The following is a 15,256-nucleotide window of genomic DNA, read 5'->3' as shown; positions in this document are numbered from 1 at the left end:
GTTTCCCAAGTGACCATTTTTATTTTTTATATCCAATTATATTGATTTGGTGTCTCAGTTCCTATTTATTTCTCTCCATGAATTCTTCCAATGTCTCTTTTTAAATAAATCTGAACACTTCCAGAGTGTCATTTAATTGCATACCTACCACTATGATTTCTTTTCAACCTATTTACGGTTAAATAATCAACTAGAATAGAGATTTTTTTTTTTTATGTTCAAATTATCCAGTCACCCCTATGCACTTATTCTCTCTGAAATAGTTTCATTTTCCTTCCAGGCTCTTTTCAAATAGCTCTCCTTCAACAGTCTTCATCAAAATGTTTCCCCTAGTGTTAGTTACCCTCACTAACAATAAAAATCATTCTCCTTAGTTAATACCTCATTAACTTAATTCCTTCAGACATATAATCCTTTTAAATTAAAGTTAGCATTTTTCCCCTCAGAATTCTTAGTCACTGGAGAAAAAACTGGAAGGGGTCCTTATGGGCCTTATCAGAAATGTTTCGCTCTAAATAAGAATCTCCCTTTCTTTTCACAGTCCTTGTTGACTTATTTCTTAAATCTAATCAGATAAGGTCATGTACATTAAAATATTAAATACATAGAACAACATGATATCAATAAAAACATTGATTTGACAAAATGAAATAAAATATTCATCACATTTTATCTTATTGTTACAAAACAAAGCCATAAGAGCTAGAAAGAAAAATGACAGTTTTTTAATTATCAAAATGCAACATTCATCAGAACATGTTTCACAAGGAAAGTGTTCAATTATCATTTATTTTAATTATGTCTCCTATGATTTCTTATCAATTAATTAGTTGATTTCTTTTCATTGGAACTTATTCTAAAATTATTTTCAAATATATGTTAAAGTACAAGTATACTAAAAATAAAATATGGATGATTTATATAGAAGTATGTGAATTAACTAGGGCAAAGTAAAATAATTCAGTATATTATTGATATATTACAAATCTTATTTTTAAATCTTTGAAATAACTTTAACATGCAATATGTCCTCCTTTTACTACTACTTTTTACTTACTTCACTTACTACTATTTTACAACTATAATCACTGATTTTTACATGATTTGGCATAGTGTTCAAAAGGTTCTGTCATTCTTCCATTTTTCATCATGAAACTTTATTTTTATTATGCTGAATTTTGTTTCCTTTTAAAATACAGTTCTTTTTTCTCAACCTAGCTATGTTTTTTTTTAAACAGTCTTCTTTATTTCTTTTAAATTCATGATGCCTAGGTTGCACTTATAAGGAATCATTTCAATCAGCCAATTTCTGGATGGTATATCCCTCTGAAGACCTTTCTTTATTTTATGATGATTAATATATTTTTAAAATTATTTATCAGCTCGACATTATTTTTCATTTTCAATTGTACTTTCCTTTGTCTTCTATAAATCAAATTGTGTTTCATCGCTTACTTGAATGATCTTTAAAATGATTCAAGTTCTCACAATATAATTGCTTATAATATCTAATAATTATTGAAGTGTGCTCTATAAGAACTAAAACTTTTGCAGTTCTCCATAGAGTAATGTCCACTTTTAAAAATTGAAAATTCCATTTAAAAATAATTATGAAATGTATATATGGCAGAAGATCTAGTATTCAATAGACAGAGAACTTAAAGTTGGAAAAATCTGTTCAATTTCATTTCATTTAATTAAGGTTAGACATTATGAGTCAGTCTTATATCAGTAGAAGTACCAACACATTACCATTGTTAAAAGGAAGTTATATTAAAATTACAAAAATAACTATCCCAAGTAATTTTCACATCACTATAAATCTTCTGCCAAAGTCTTATTCTAATGCCTCATCAAGGCCAAGAGATAACTGAGTTCTCAAAGGTTCTGATAGCTCTGAGCACAAGCTATTGTCATGAATCCAAGCCAAGTGGAGAGTGGAGAGAAGTTCATCAGAAAACCAGAAGATTTTCTATTAAAATGAACTTTTTATCCATAAATTTCACCAGTTGTAACCAACCTGAATTAGTAGAAAGAAAAGTCATACTACTAAATAACACTGAATAAATTTTTGTTTTGATTATAACTGTCAATTTTCCCCATAATATTAAAAATAACAATCATGCTCTTTAATGCCAGGAAATATGAGAAAAACATCAAAAGTTACAAAGTTACTTCCATGTAATTTTGATATTGGTTTTAAGAACAGCACTTGCATCATTGGTTGGTGAATTGTCACAAAAGGCCTAAATGCTGTACTGACTCTATTTGTGGCAAACACATAATCTATTCCTTAATTTCTGCTCATCTGCTGAATTTTGGTTATCAGAAATCAACTAATTTGCTCCTGGTTTTCCCAGCAAAGATATGAAATTCATATACTGCTTGGCCTGACTCCATGCTTGCCCTTGCCTCTTTGCAAATGGCTTCTGAAAGATGAATTAGGGAGAATTTCATTCTGTAGAAGTAATAAAGCCCCAAGCCCAGAATCACAGGTTTGCCCACATTCCTCAAATCTGTGGGAAATGTCCTAAATATGAGGGAAGGGGTTTATGCATAAAATTGTTATGCATTTTCCACCTAGCTCCATCTAGAGGGTCTAGAAACTTCTTCAATAAGAGAAGAAGAGAAAGAATTTTAAATCTGAGTGTCTCATCTGACTGCGAGAGCATATTCCTGTCAGTTTTTTTCTAGGGGTCCACCATGTCCCATCACCCTACCCCCAAATTTTTAGTAATTCGGTGCTAGTTCAGGGACTAGTAGAGAACTGTCCTCACTATTGATATTGCCACTTAGCCAGCTCCTATTCCTGAATATCCCCACAGTGTTTCACTCCATATTTATAGACTATCTCATTTGGTCACTTCCTGCATCTATTCATTAAAATCTAAGCATTGGGGCAGCTAGATGGCTCAGTGGATAGAAGGACAGGCCTGGAGACGAGAGGTCCTGAATTTAAGTGTGGCCTCAGATCCTTCCTAACAGTGTGACCCTGGGCAAGTTACTTGATCTCCCTTGTCTAGCCCTTACTGCTCTTCTGCCTTGGAATCAATATTTAATATTGATTCTAAGATAGAAAGTAAAGGTTTAAAAAATAAAAACCTACACACTGATAAGTCTGTCCATAAGAGAATCTCACCAACTGAAAGTAAAGCCAAGTATAAATAGTGTAATATAGCTTCCTTTCTTGGTTTTGCCATTTTGAGCAAATCTTTTCACCTCTATATCCCCCAGACACATAGATTAATCTGCATGATTACAGGGTTACCAACACTCATAATTACATACAAAATTCTAGATCCTTCCAACATTCCACTATAGATGTCAGTTCTAAACTACTTAGACTGAAAATACCTAAATTATAAATTTATTCATCCTTTCAGAGAGAGTAAAAAATTACTTGTTCAGCTATGCCTCTCTAAAAAGACAGAAAACTAAAAGGTTCCAAGGAAATAAAAGATTCTTGAATTTCTTTAACCTCTTTCCCATTAGGTTAAAAAATTAACTCATCACACCAACTTCTGGACAAATCTATTCATTTTGCAAGAATTCACGTGCATTTAAGAGATTTTCTTAAAAGACACAACACAATATTAGTGATTAAGAGATTCTCAAAACACTCCCAGGTAAAGATTTTTATCAGAGCTACTTCCTTCCTTGATGATACAAAGAAACATAAACATAAACATAGTGTTCTATTAAACTCTCTCCTAAAAAATATAACTGCATGACACTCCTGGATGCAAGAGCTCTAGATATGGTTTCAGCACTATAACATTATGGCTGAGGTTGTGAGCTGAATACTAAGAAGAAAAAATAACTTGGAATGTTTTCAGCCAAATCTTGTTCTTGACACTTTAATGACAAATGATGTTCACAAAGTTATAAATTTTATACTTTGCAACTAAATGTTTTCACATAAGCAATTACCCAACAAGGTAAAGAATATTTATTCACAACTGAAGTAAATATGCTGCAAGAGCAAACAAACACTTTTAATGCTTGGAACATCCTCAAACCTAAAGAAATCACCGTTATTGAGAAGCTTTAGTAAATCAAACTCTACCATAAATTGCATTTGTCTAAAGAATACTGAGGCAGCTAGATGGTGCAATGGAAAAAATGCCTGGCCTGGAGTTATGAAAACTCCTCTTTCTGAATTATAATCTAGTCTCAGAACCCTGCCAGCTGTGTGGCCTTAGGTAAATCACTTAACCTTGCTTGTTTCAGTTTCCTCATATGTAAAATGAGCTGGAAAAGGAGATGACAAACCATCCTAAATCTCTGAGTTGGGAAAAGGAATGATTGTTTCCTTTGGGAAGGTACCTGATTGTTGCTGTTATTGTTCAATTGTGTCCAGCTCTCTATGACCCTATTTGGAGTTTTCTTGGAGTGTTCTTTTTTTCCAATAAAACCCTAAATGGAGTCACAAAGAGTTGGACACACATACCTGAAAAATGCCTAAACTACAGAACAGTGCATAAGATGAAAATTAGATCAAGAGCACATACCCAAGATACTTCATTTAGTAAATTGACCTAGGATCAAGCCAAGGAATTACCTACCAACTCCCCTTTTTTCTGTCAAAAATGCCACCATCCTTCCAGTCATTTAGATATGAAAATTTCTTTTCCCAGCCTCCAAATGCCATGAATTAACAGGTCTTCTCCATTCTTCCTCCATCTATTCACTTCTCTCCCCTTACTCTTATAGTCTTTTAAGACAGGCCCACAATCTGGACTACAGATTGTATAGTCCAAAGCTGGACTACATCAGACTCCTAACTGGCCTCCTACTTTCACTCTTTCAGTCTCTCTCCCTTTTCCTATCTATCCTCCATATAAATGTGATAAATAAATAAACTTTAGTTTTCTTAAAATATTGTATTGGAAAATAAACAGAGTAGTTGACTGATGGAATGTTAGGTACACAATATTCAGAAGGGAAGGACCACAGTAACCTAGTATTTGATAAATTCGAAGACCTAAGCTATCAGGGCAAGAACTCATTGTCCAACAAAAACTACTCTGAAGACTAGAATATCATCTGGCAAAAACTAGGCACAGACTAACATCTCATGCCATATACCAAAATAAGCTCAAAATGAGTGCGTAAATATCATAAGCAAATTAAAGTAGCATGGACCTGTCAGATTTATGAATGAAGGAAGAGTCTGTGATCAAACAAGGAATTGATAATATCATGAGAGGTAAGTTGGACAAGTTTGATTATATTAAATTAAGAGTTCTTAACCAAACAAAGCCAATGCAGCCAAAATTAGAAAGAAAAGAGGAAATTTGAGAATTTTTTACAGTAAATTTCTCTGACAAAGGTCTAATTTTTCTAATATATAGGGCACAAAGTCAGTTTTATAAAGGGTCACTCCCTAATTGCTAGATAGACAAAGAAAATGAACAGCAGCTTTCAGAAGAAATCAAAGCTATCAATAGCCATACAAAAACGTTTTAAATCACTATTAATAAAAGAAATGCACATAAACATAATTGTGAAGTCCCACTTCATACCCTCAGACTAGCTAAGGTGACAGAAAAGAAAAATGACAAATTCTGGAGGGAATGTGTAAAATTAAGTGTACTAATTCATTGTTAGTGAAGTTGTGAACTGTTCTAAAAAATTCTGGGGAACAATATGAAACTATACTCTATAAAACTGTGCATACATTTTAATTCAGAAATACTTCTACTAGGTCTGTCCTCCAATGGAATGAAAGAAAAAGAGAAAAGATTCACATATAAAAAATGTTTATACTATCCTCCTTTATTGTGGTGGAAAAAATTAGAACCTGAGCAGATGCCATCAGTTGGAGGAATAGCTGAATAAGATGTATATGATTGTGATGGTCTCTATTGTGCTATAATAGATACTGAAGAGATGGCTTCAAAAAACCCATATAAGCTGATGCAAAGTGAAGAAAGTAGAACTAGAAGCACATTGCACAAAGTAACAGTAATATTGTAAAGGCAATCAATTGTGAAAGTCTTAATCACTTTGATCAAAACAATGATCTATAATTCCAAAGTACTAATGAGGGAAAATGCCATCCACCTCCAGAGAGATAACTGATAAAGCATACTATTTTATACCTTCTTTATTTTTCTTTTTTTTATTTATAATATGGCTAATGTGGAAATGTTTTACATGGCTTTCTAAGTACAAGGAGTATTATATTTTTTTGCCTTCTAGAGAGAATTTGGGGAAGGAGAGAATTAGGAACTGAATTTTTTAAAAATATACCCTCACAATTTTGAGGGTAACAATTTTAATGGATGTGAAAGGAATAAGAGGGTAATGCAGGAACTGAGTCTGCCTCTAGAAATCTATGATAGCATGGAATGAAATGTGGCTATTTCTCATTCTGAGTGAAGAAAAGGTCTTTCAGTTGGCTGCCTAGCCAAAACCAAGAGTTCATATATTATTCCAAAGTGGAAATTTACTCTTTTCTATTTTTCTGGACATGAAGATGACTGAATTTGGAGGCCCAATGGATGGAAGTTGCCCTTCCCACCATCTGGTCAATCTGTGAGAACATGGCTGCCTCTGAGAGAGGGCTGTGTCTTCCTCTCTCCTATTTCCTTTGTTACAGGGCCTTGTGAGATTCTGATAGAACAGAGGAGATACCAGATACCCCAAGGCCAGGCTTGAGAAGGTGCCAATTCTGCAGAGATATATGCCTGATTCAGACCATAAGTGGGTCAAAATCCATCAATGAGATGCTGTGTCCTCAACTCCATCCATTAATGATGTGACATTGAGAAAGGAACTCTATGAGGAAAAATGTTATGTAGCAAAAGCTTTTAGTGAATCCACTCTTTTTCGAGGACAAGGTAGAAGAGGAAAGAATGTGCCCTAGAATTCAGGGACAGAGTTTTGTTTTTTTTCAATTCATTTTCATTATATCTTTTCAGTAAACACCCATTTGTAAAATATACTTGCTGTCAATTGCCTAGTAGATAATGAGGAAGAAAACTAATTGACTAATAGGGTAGTGCTATCCCTGGTATCACTGATATTGATAAGACATTAACCCTCACTAGTGATTAATATGGAAGAAATGCAATGGAATGAGGTCTGGAGTCAATAGCATAAGAAAGATCATCCTTACTCCTTAGTGGTACTTCTAGACCCCTGAGGAGATAATAATATAGGTGCCCTTTGGGCCCTTAATTTGCCACTTGTCACAGCATTTCCAAGAAAGATAATTAAAACTGATTGTTTTCCTCATATAATAATGAAACAGGTTATTTTAAGAAGTTAAGAGTTCTTTTTAACTAAATTATACATGTTAAGAAATTCATTTTGAATTTACTGAATTTAAAATGATTATGATATACAGTGATCCCTCACTGATCTAAGGAGTTATGTTCCAGAGACCCCAGCAATAAGTTAAAATCCGTGAAGTAGCTGTGTTATATTTATTTAATTATTTATACATATTTTAAGGCTCTATAAACCCTTCCTATTCCCCTATAAACCTTTCCACACTCTTATAAACCTATGGTCACTGAACCAATCAGCACCCAGGATACAGAACACAGAGTTGTGGTTGGTTGCCTTTCATTCCATCAGCCAATAGTGTGCCATGTACAATCTCACATTGGCAAACTTGAACAAGCAGTAGTGGCATTCTGCATTTTCATTCTATACAGTACAGTATTCATCCACAAATCCGGAGATACAGCAAAAATTCTGTGATCCATATAGTGAGGGACAATGTATATGTATATATACTTATATATACATATACACACACACACACACACACATATATATATATATGCAATGGACTTCTTAAATAGAAAATAAGTTTCTTACCTTATAAACAAATATAAGACGCAGAATGTCATTGTAAAAGACTTGATAGCAAATAATTTAATTTTATATTGACCCAAACTTAAAAGTCTATTGGATTCAAATCTGACCTCAGGCACTTCCCCATTGCCTAGCCCTTACCTTTTTTGCCTTAGAACCAATATGCAGTATTAATTCTAACACAGAAGGTAAGGATTTTTAAGAAGTTAAATATCTAAATGTCTCACAATGCACATTTTTACTAAGATAAAGCAAAAGCTCAAAGAAATTTCAGAAGTAGACTGAGTTTCAAAAGCCTCTACAAATGTTTCACATCTTCTAATAAATTTTCTAGAGCTTTTAGAGGCAATGTGACCACTAAAGAAATTAGAGTAAAAATAAGAATATTTCTTAATCACAAAAGGTTCGAAGCTGAGTGGCAATTTGGATTTCATCTATTCAAACACTTTTATTTTGCCAGTTAGGAAACTTAAGGCCTAGAGAAATTGAGTTGCCCCTTCTCATAGTTAGAGAGCCAGGGAGAGAGGCAAGACTAGAGACTAGATGTCACTAACTTTGAGTTCAGTTTTCTTTTTAATATTCTACAGTTTCTTTGAAAGCCACCCTCAGCCACTCTGTAGAATGATACTCTCCAAGTACCATGCATAATACTCGAGAGATAAATTGGTATAGTGGACTTGGAGTCATAAGAGAGATAAGATTTACTCATGAATCGTGTAATCCTGGACAAGTCACTTAATCTTTATTAGTTTTCTCATCTGTTAAGTAGTAATAATGGTACCTCTATAGGAAATGTGGCCTACAGGATTACTGTTCAGAGTAAATGAAATATCTGTATTGTGCTTTGCGAGCTTTGACATACTATAAAAATGTCAGTGATTATTATGCTACATTAGCCAGCCAGTTACTCTCACAAAGAAGGGTACTTAGACCTGAAGTAACACTTTTACCAGCTCATACATTATTAGGATCAGAGATACCATTTGACAATTTCAATTTTTTCTTCTCTTAAAAAAAGGCTGCTAGGTGACTCAGGGAATAGAGCATTAGACCTGGAGGCAGGAAGACGAGAGTTCAAATTTGCCCTTAAACATTCCCTAGCTGTCTGACCCTGGGTAAGTCACTTAACTTCTGCCTTCCTGAATCCACTAAAGGAGGGAATAGAAAACCATTCTGGCATCTTTGTCAAGTAAATCTTATATGGGGTCACAAGTAATCAGATATAACTGACCAACTGAACAACAAAAATGGGGAAGTGGAGGGAGCACTACTTTAGTTTTCTACTGTTAGAATGAAAGAGATAGGAAAAGTAGGTTAACTCAAGAGACAGGAAGTCAAGAGCCCTGAGCAACTGTTGGTGTTCCCTCATATCCCTCTCTAAGATCCACAATCTTTGTCATTTGGTTCCTAGCATGAGGTTAGCTCTTCTCCAGCAAAACTCTTTCCTTACTTATATTTCACTCATCTCTTTCTCTTTCCCTCTAACAGGATCAAATGAAACTGACCACCAAGAAAATACTCTATGCATCTAGCATATAATTTTTCCAACAAAGCAGATATTTGGTATATAGACCCTGATCTTGCCAACCAGGTATGATGCTAACTCTGATTTCCTCAGAGTTCTAGCTTTCTCTTCTACTATAGGATTTACTATTTCATCTCCTTGGAAAGTTCTCTGCTTGTGAAATCCAGGACTTACCACTGGTGTAAAATAAGCATGGCAATTGTTCTTCTTAGACAAGAAAAAGAAAAACAAATCAATAAGGATGTGGTGATATTATAACAAAATTTTAATCTATAACTAGCCTCATGCAGAATTTTCCCCCAAGTAATACTAACCCTTAGGGACCGTACAGGTGATGAAGTGCCATGAGCCTTCCCTTATATAGATACAGATAACCTGGGGTAAGATGGCGAGATGAAGCAATTTGTTGAAAAAATGCATTTGGGCTGTTATTTCTCATATACCATGACCCGGGGCAAGTTCTGTTTTTCTTAATCCACTAAAGAAGGAAATGGAAAACCATTCTGGCATCTTTGTCAAGGAAATCTTATATGGGGTCACAAGGAATCATATATAACTGGCCGACTGAACAACAAAAATGGGGAAGTAGAGGGAGCACAAACAAACCTGACCACATAAGCAAAGAAAGGTAAAAAGCACCACTCAAGAAGCCAGAAGAGAAGAAATAGAAATGAAACTCATATTTTAGCACAAGGGTACAGTTTTTTAACCTTCTAAGGAATCAAGAACAATTTAACTAATTCAATTTACAGCAGAATAATAGTATGAACTATACTAAAGACACAAATGCATATTTAATAGTCAATTGAATAGGCTATATGGGACCAGTACAGGATATTGAAAAATATAGCCTTACATGAATGTGAAGCTTTTGAAGCTGAAAAGTTTTAAAGCACCCAGGGAAAGCAAAAGAAAATTGTAGGGTTCCCCAAACAAAGATAAAAGTTGGCTGAACATTTGTTTATTTTTGTAATGTTACCGAAATGTGGCCATTTATTCCCTCTTAATAAGATTATTTGGCCTTAAAGAAGATACAGTTTGAACTGAGCTTTTAAATACTGGTAACATTTTAACAAATGTAGATTTGTAAATAAAAAAGTTCCTTCTAGAAATTCTTTTTCATTGCCAATTTCACTCATAAGCAAAAACTGTGTAAAAGAATAAATACCAGTTTTAAATAAATCAAAAGATCAAAAAAGAAGTTACATGACTCCTAAACCTAATGATTCCCCACTCCCATACTTACCCAGCTATAATTCCTTACTATCCTCCCCACCTCAACTATTCTTTGACAATGTCTCCCTTCAAAACTACTTGCCCCTTCAACTCTCTCTGGAATGTTTGTTCTGTCATTAACAACATCACATACCATTTACCATGATAAGTTCCAAATGAGTATATGATAGGGAAAAAAAAGTCCTGGCATTAAGAAATTAGAAAAGTATCAAAGAAATTAATTTCAGAACTTCTAATAGGAAAGCAGTTCATGACCAAAAGTTAGAGAGAGAAACAGAATCACAGAAGACAAAATGAATAATTCTGACTATATAATTTTAAGATTTTGCAGAAACAAAACAAATGGATAAAAATGTAAACAGGTAATTTTCAATCGAAGAAAGCCATTCTATCTATAGTAGTATTTTTTTAAAAAAAACTCCAAGTCAATAATAATTAGAAGAATCCAAAAAGCAACTCTGGAATTCATCTCACATCAATCAAATTGGCAGTTAATTAAAAAAAGGAAAGCAACAAATGTTTACTGAATTGTGGGGGAAACATCATATTAATGCATTGGTGGTGGAAATATGAATGATCTGACATTTTGGAAAGCAATGTGGAACAATGCCCAAAAACCCAGAAATGCTACTATTAGAACTATATTCCAAAGAGATCAGAGAGAGGAAAATATCAAATTGAAACTGAAGGGTTGTCTATCAACTCAGAAACTATAATAATATGAATATCCTGGAATATCACTTACCTATAAAAATTATTAGGGGAATGGCTTCAGAAAAAAATTGCAGAATTTTATGAACTGATGCAGAGTAAATTGAGAACCAAGAAAATTATTTATGCTATAACGACATTGTAAAGGCAAACAACTTTGAAAGAATTGAGTTCTAATCAATCAAATTAACTAACTACAATTCAAAAGAATTCATAATTAAATAAGTTACAAGCCTCCTGATAGAGCAGCCTCAAGGCATGAAATGAGACATATACAAGATGTCCAAAATGTTTTAAAGTATAGGTTGAGGCATATATAAGATATCTGAAAGTCTTGGTCCTTTTTAAAGCTTTAATAGTTTAATGTTTTGGACAGAGCCAATATAGGAATTTGTTTCATTCAATTATGCATATTTCTAAGAAAGTTTTGTTTTACTTTTGTTATCAAAGAGAAGGAAAGATTCATTAGAAAATGAAATTAAATTTTTATAAATAAAATTGGTTTTGCACAAACAGGAAAAAGACAGGTAAGTAGGTGGTCTAGTCATCTTGTAGTAAAGGAGAGTGACAATACCCTAGCAAAGAAGGGGAAAGGAACAGAATATGAGAAGAATATTCTTGAGAAGAGAGTTCAGAAGTAAATTTTCATCAATTATTAGTACATTTACTGATGCATCAAATGTGATTAGAATATTGAAAATATTTTATTTTTTCAGAAAAAATCCCTTACCAGCAAACCTGAAAGCCAAAAATTCAGATCTATGATAAAATCTTAGAGTTTTAAATATTTTCTAGTAACTAACTCCATAGTTTATATAGAACTAACATATATTAAGGATTGTAAAATTGAATTGATGGAGATAATCTATATCATTATAAATATATGTTTTCAAGACTAAAAGAGCATTAAAGTGCAAGCAAAATTCTCATTTTGTTATTAAAATGAATTGTTTTCCCAAAGAAAATAACAGAATGAAATACCATCAAGAAAAATTCTTAAAATTAAAAGCAAATATTCTATCCCCTTAACTGAATAAATATTACTGCCACTGAAAGAATAAGTAAATATTAAATTATTGTTTCTCCTTCATTTTCAAAGAGGACCAATGACATTATGAAATGAAGTCTTGCTCATAAAATGAATTTAAGTGAGGCGAAGTTGCAGAAGATTTTCAGCCTCACTTTCTCTTTCAGAGTCATTGAAGTCAAGGGGCAAAACAAAAGTAGGGATAACTGGCAATGGTCCAAGGTTCAGTGATGACATTGGCATCTTTGATGACTGACAATGCTCCTAGCTCTCCACACAGCCTGCTTCAGCTGCATTCATGGCCATTGGAACAAATTGTTCTCATTTGATCATTTTACCTAAGGAAGTCTTCACAGACTTGGGGTAGACATCCACCTAACTCCCAACAGTTTTGAGGGCTACTGCTTGTCTTCAACCTGATTTAGTCTGCCTGCCAAGAGAGTTTACCAGAGCATGGCCACTGTACATACTACAGCTTCTTGGAGCCACAAGTAAGAGTTGAATGACAAGTGAATACCAAAGATAGATGAGATGTCCTGAAAAGAGCCATAGTCAGATCAGGTGGTGCAATGTACTAGGATTGGATTCAGGAAGACCTGAGTCAAAATCCAGACATAGACACTTAATAGCTATGGGACTCTGGGCAAGTCACTTAACTCTATTTACTTCAGCTTCCTCATATGTAAAATGATCTGGAGAAGGAAATAGCAAACCACTCCAGAATCTTTGACAAGAAAACTCCAAATGGGGTCACAAAGAGTAGGACACAGCTGAAAAAAAATGACTTAATAACAACAACAAATATTCCATACACTGTGCCAGGCACTAGAATAGAAAAAGATGGAGACGAGGGAAAAAGCATTTATAGAGTGCCTACTATGTGCCAGACTGTGATAAATGTTTTACAAATACTTTTCCTTTAAATCAAAGAATGAAATAACTACTGGAAGACATTTTCAATATTAAGTCTTAACTTCACTAAGTTCTACATGTGAGTAGGCTGCCCCAATCTACATATTTTCAACCAGACTAATCTGAACCACTGAGTAAGGAGGTTATCTAATGAGAAAATAAGTTATTTTTTCAATTCCAAATAATCTGAAAAAAATAAATTAAATATAACATCATAATGACCATAGCTGATGTCACATAAAAACACAATAATGCAAATAATAAAATCCTGGATATATAGAGACTGAATGAAATAATTAAACAGAATGACCAAAACCAAAAGTCATTCTTTCTAAAAATGTAAAATTTCTACTTATGGAAAATGCATCAGTTGAGAAAACGTGGCCAAGTCTGTACTGAATTAATTAATAAATAAATAAACTACTGGAAAATTATTCTTATTGTTGAGAATCATCATTTTGTTCAAATTCACCTCACTTACAAGAAGACTCTTCTAACATCCTTAACTGCTAACCTCAATCCTAAACCCGCACTCTCATTGGTCATTCCTCTTATTACTCCTCTTCCCCTCACTCATTTTAGACTCTCTTTAAGATTTTTCTAGTTCACTACATTATTCCCCCAAACCCACACTCTTCTTCCCTCCTTCATCTGTTTCATTTTATGTATTATATTCTCTTGAATGGAATTTCCTTGAGGACAAGACTTTTTTCACTTTTATTTATCTCCTTAGTGCTAGCCCAGTGCCTAACTCAGAGCAAGCCTTTTAATAAATGCTCTATCTGTCATCTTATCTAGCTACAGCTAACAATTTATCTTTTATCTCCATTTAAAAGGGGGTTCTCCTATTGCAAAATGTAGGAGCACAGATAAATAGCTGTAAAAGACCCATAGAGATCATCAAATCCAAATCCCTCATTTTATAAAGAAACTGAGGACTCAAAAGGTTGTGACTTGCCCAAGATCACATGGGTTGTAAGTTACAGACACTGAACTCAAAACTCAGATACCATGACTTCAAGTTCTTCATTTTTTTCTCCCTAATCACATTGCATCTCTGTGTACTTAGAACAGAAGATATCTTGCATACTGTTAAGGAACCACCAGCAAAAGAAAAAGTACTTACTTGAACAGAAGTTTATGAAAATGCTACTCATTTCACCTGGTTCAAGAGAACCAGAAAGGGTACTAAATGTAAAAGTGCCATCTTTTACTCTTTTGTTTGCATAAGTAAGGTCCAAATTCCAATTTACCACTTCTTTTGATGTGCTAATCAGTTCAAGAACCTGTAACAGCAAAAAAATAAGGAGACGTTATAACAAAATATGAGAAACAATAAGTATAGTAGAAATTCTTAATTTTCTACATATTATTTGTTTATCCTCCAGAATTGGGGTAGTTGTAAGTACATTGAGGAATGAAGAGAAAACAGTGGAGAGAAAGAACGAGCAAGTTATTCTTCTTAGAGAGTTAAAGCCTCTCCATTTACAATCATAAAAACAATATTAAACATTTACATAGATCTTTATAAAATCTACAAATTTATTCCTTACAACGTCTTTATGAAATAAGTCGTCTCCACTTCAGTGATTCCCTCCATCTTTTGAAGGATGAAGTCATCACTGAAGCAACTCAAGAAATTATCAGCAATTTTTCTCTTAGGGAGAAAGGCTACTCTAACTATATTTTACATTCTTGCCAAAATGGACATTCCTTTGCAACATGTTCTCTTCTATTTTCTAGTCTTTTCTCACTGTCCCCTGGGTCTTTGTAAATATGAAAACTTCAGGAAATTTCAGTTGTTATTCAATTTTTTAAATCTAACTAGATGTACATAGTACATACCTGTTTTATTTATACTGGGCTGGTTTTTTAAGATAGAGAGATGTCCAACTCATGAAGCCTATAAAACTCATACATTTAGTCAGAATCAAATATTTAACACAATAAATCATATCCATTTAGAGCTGTACAAAGGTATCTATGCATTCATCAATGGTATTTTGGTGAAACTA

General features: G+C 33.5%; 1 protein-coding gene across 4 annotated transcripts in view; it reads right to left on the bottom strand.

Moving 5' to 3' along the window:
* Positions 1–15,256, bottom strand: part of CFAP47 (cilia and flagella associated protein 47) — an 886,918-nt gene that overhangs the window by 730,142 nt on the left and 141,520 nt on the right. For all 4 annotated transcript variants that reach the window (XM_016433371.2, XM_056826271.1, XM_007493353.3 and 1 more), the window contains one exon: positions 14,368–14,527. In XM_016433371.2, coding sequence (XP_016288857.2) covers positions 14,368–14,527 — 160 coding nt within the window. The remainder of the gene's footprint in view (positions 1–14,367; positions 14,528–15,256) is intronic.

This window comes from Monodelphis domestica, chromosome 4 (genome assembly GCF_027887165.1).
Source record: "Monodelphis domestica isolate mMonDom1 chromosome 4, mMonDom1.pri, whole genome shotgun sequence".
Taxonomy (NCBI): domain Eukaryota; kingdom Metazoa; phylum Chordata; class Mammalia; order Didelphimorphia; family Didelphidae; genus Monodelphis; species Monodelphis domestica.
Note: the sequence above shows the minus strand (reverse complement) of the source record. Positions and strands in the feature narration are given on the sequence as shown.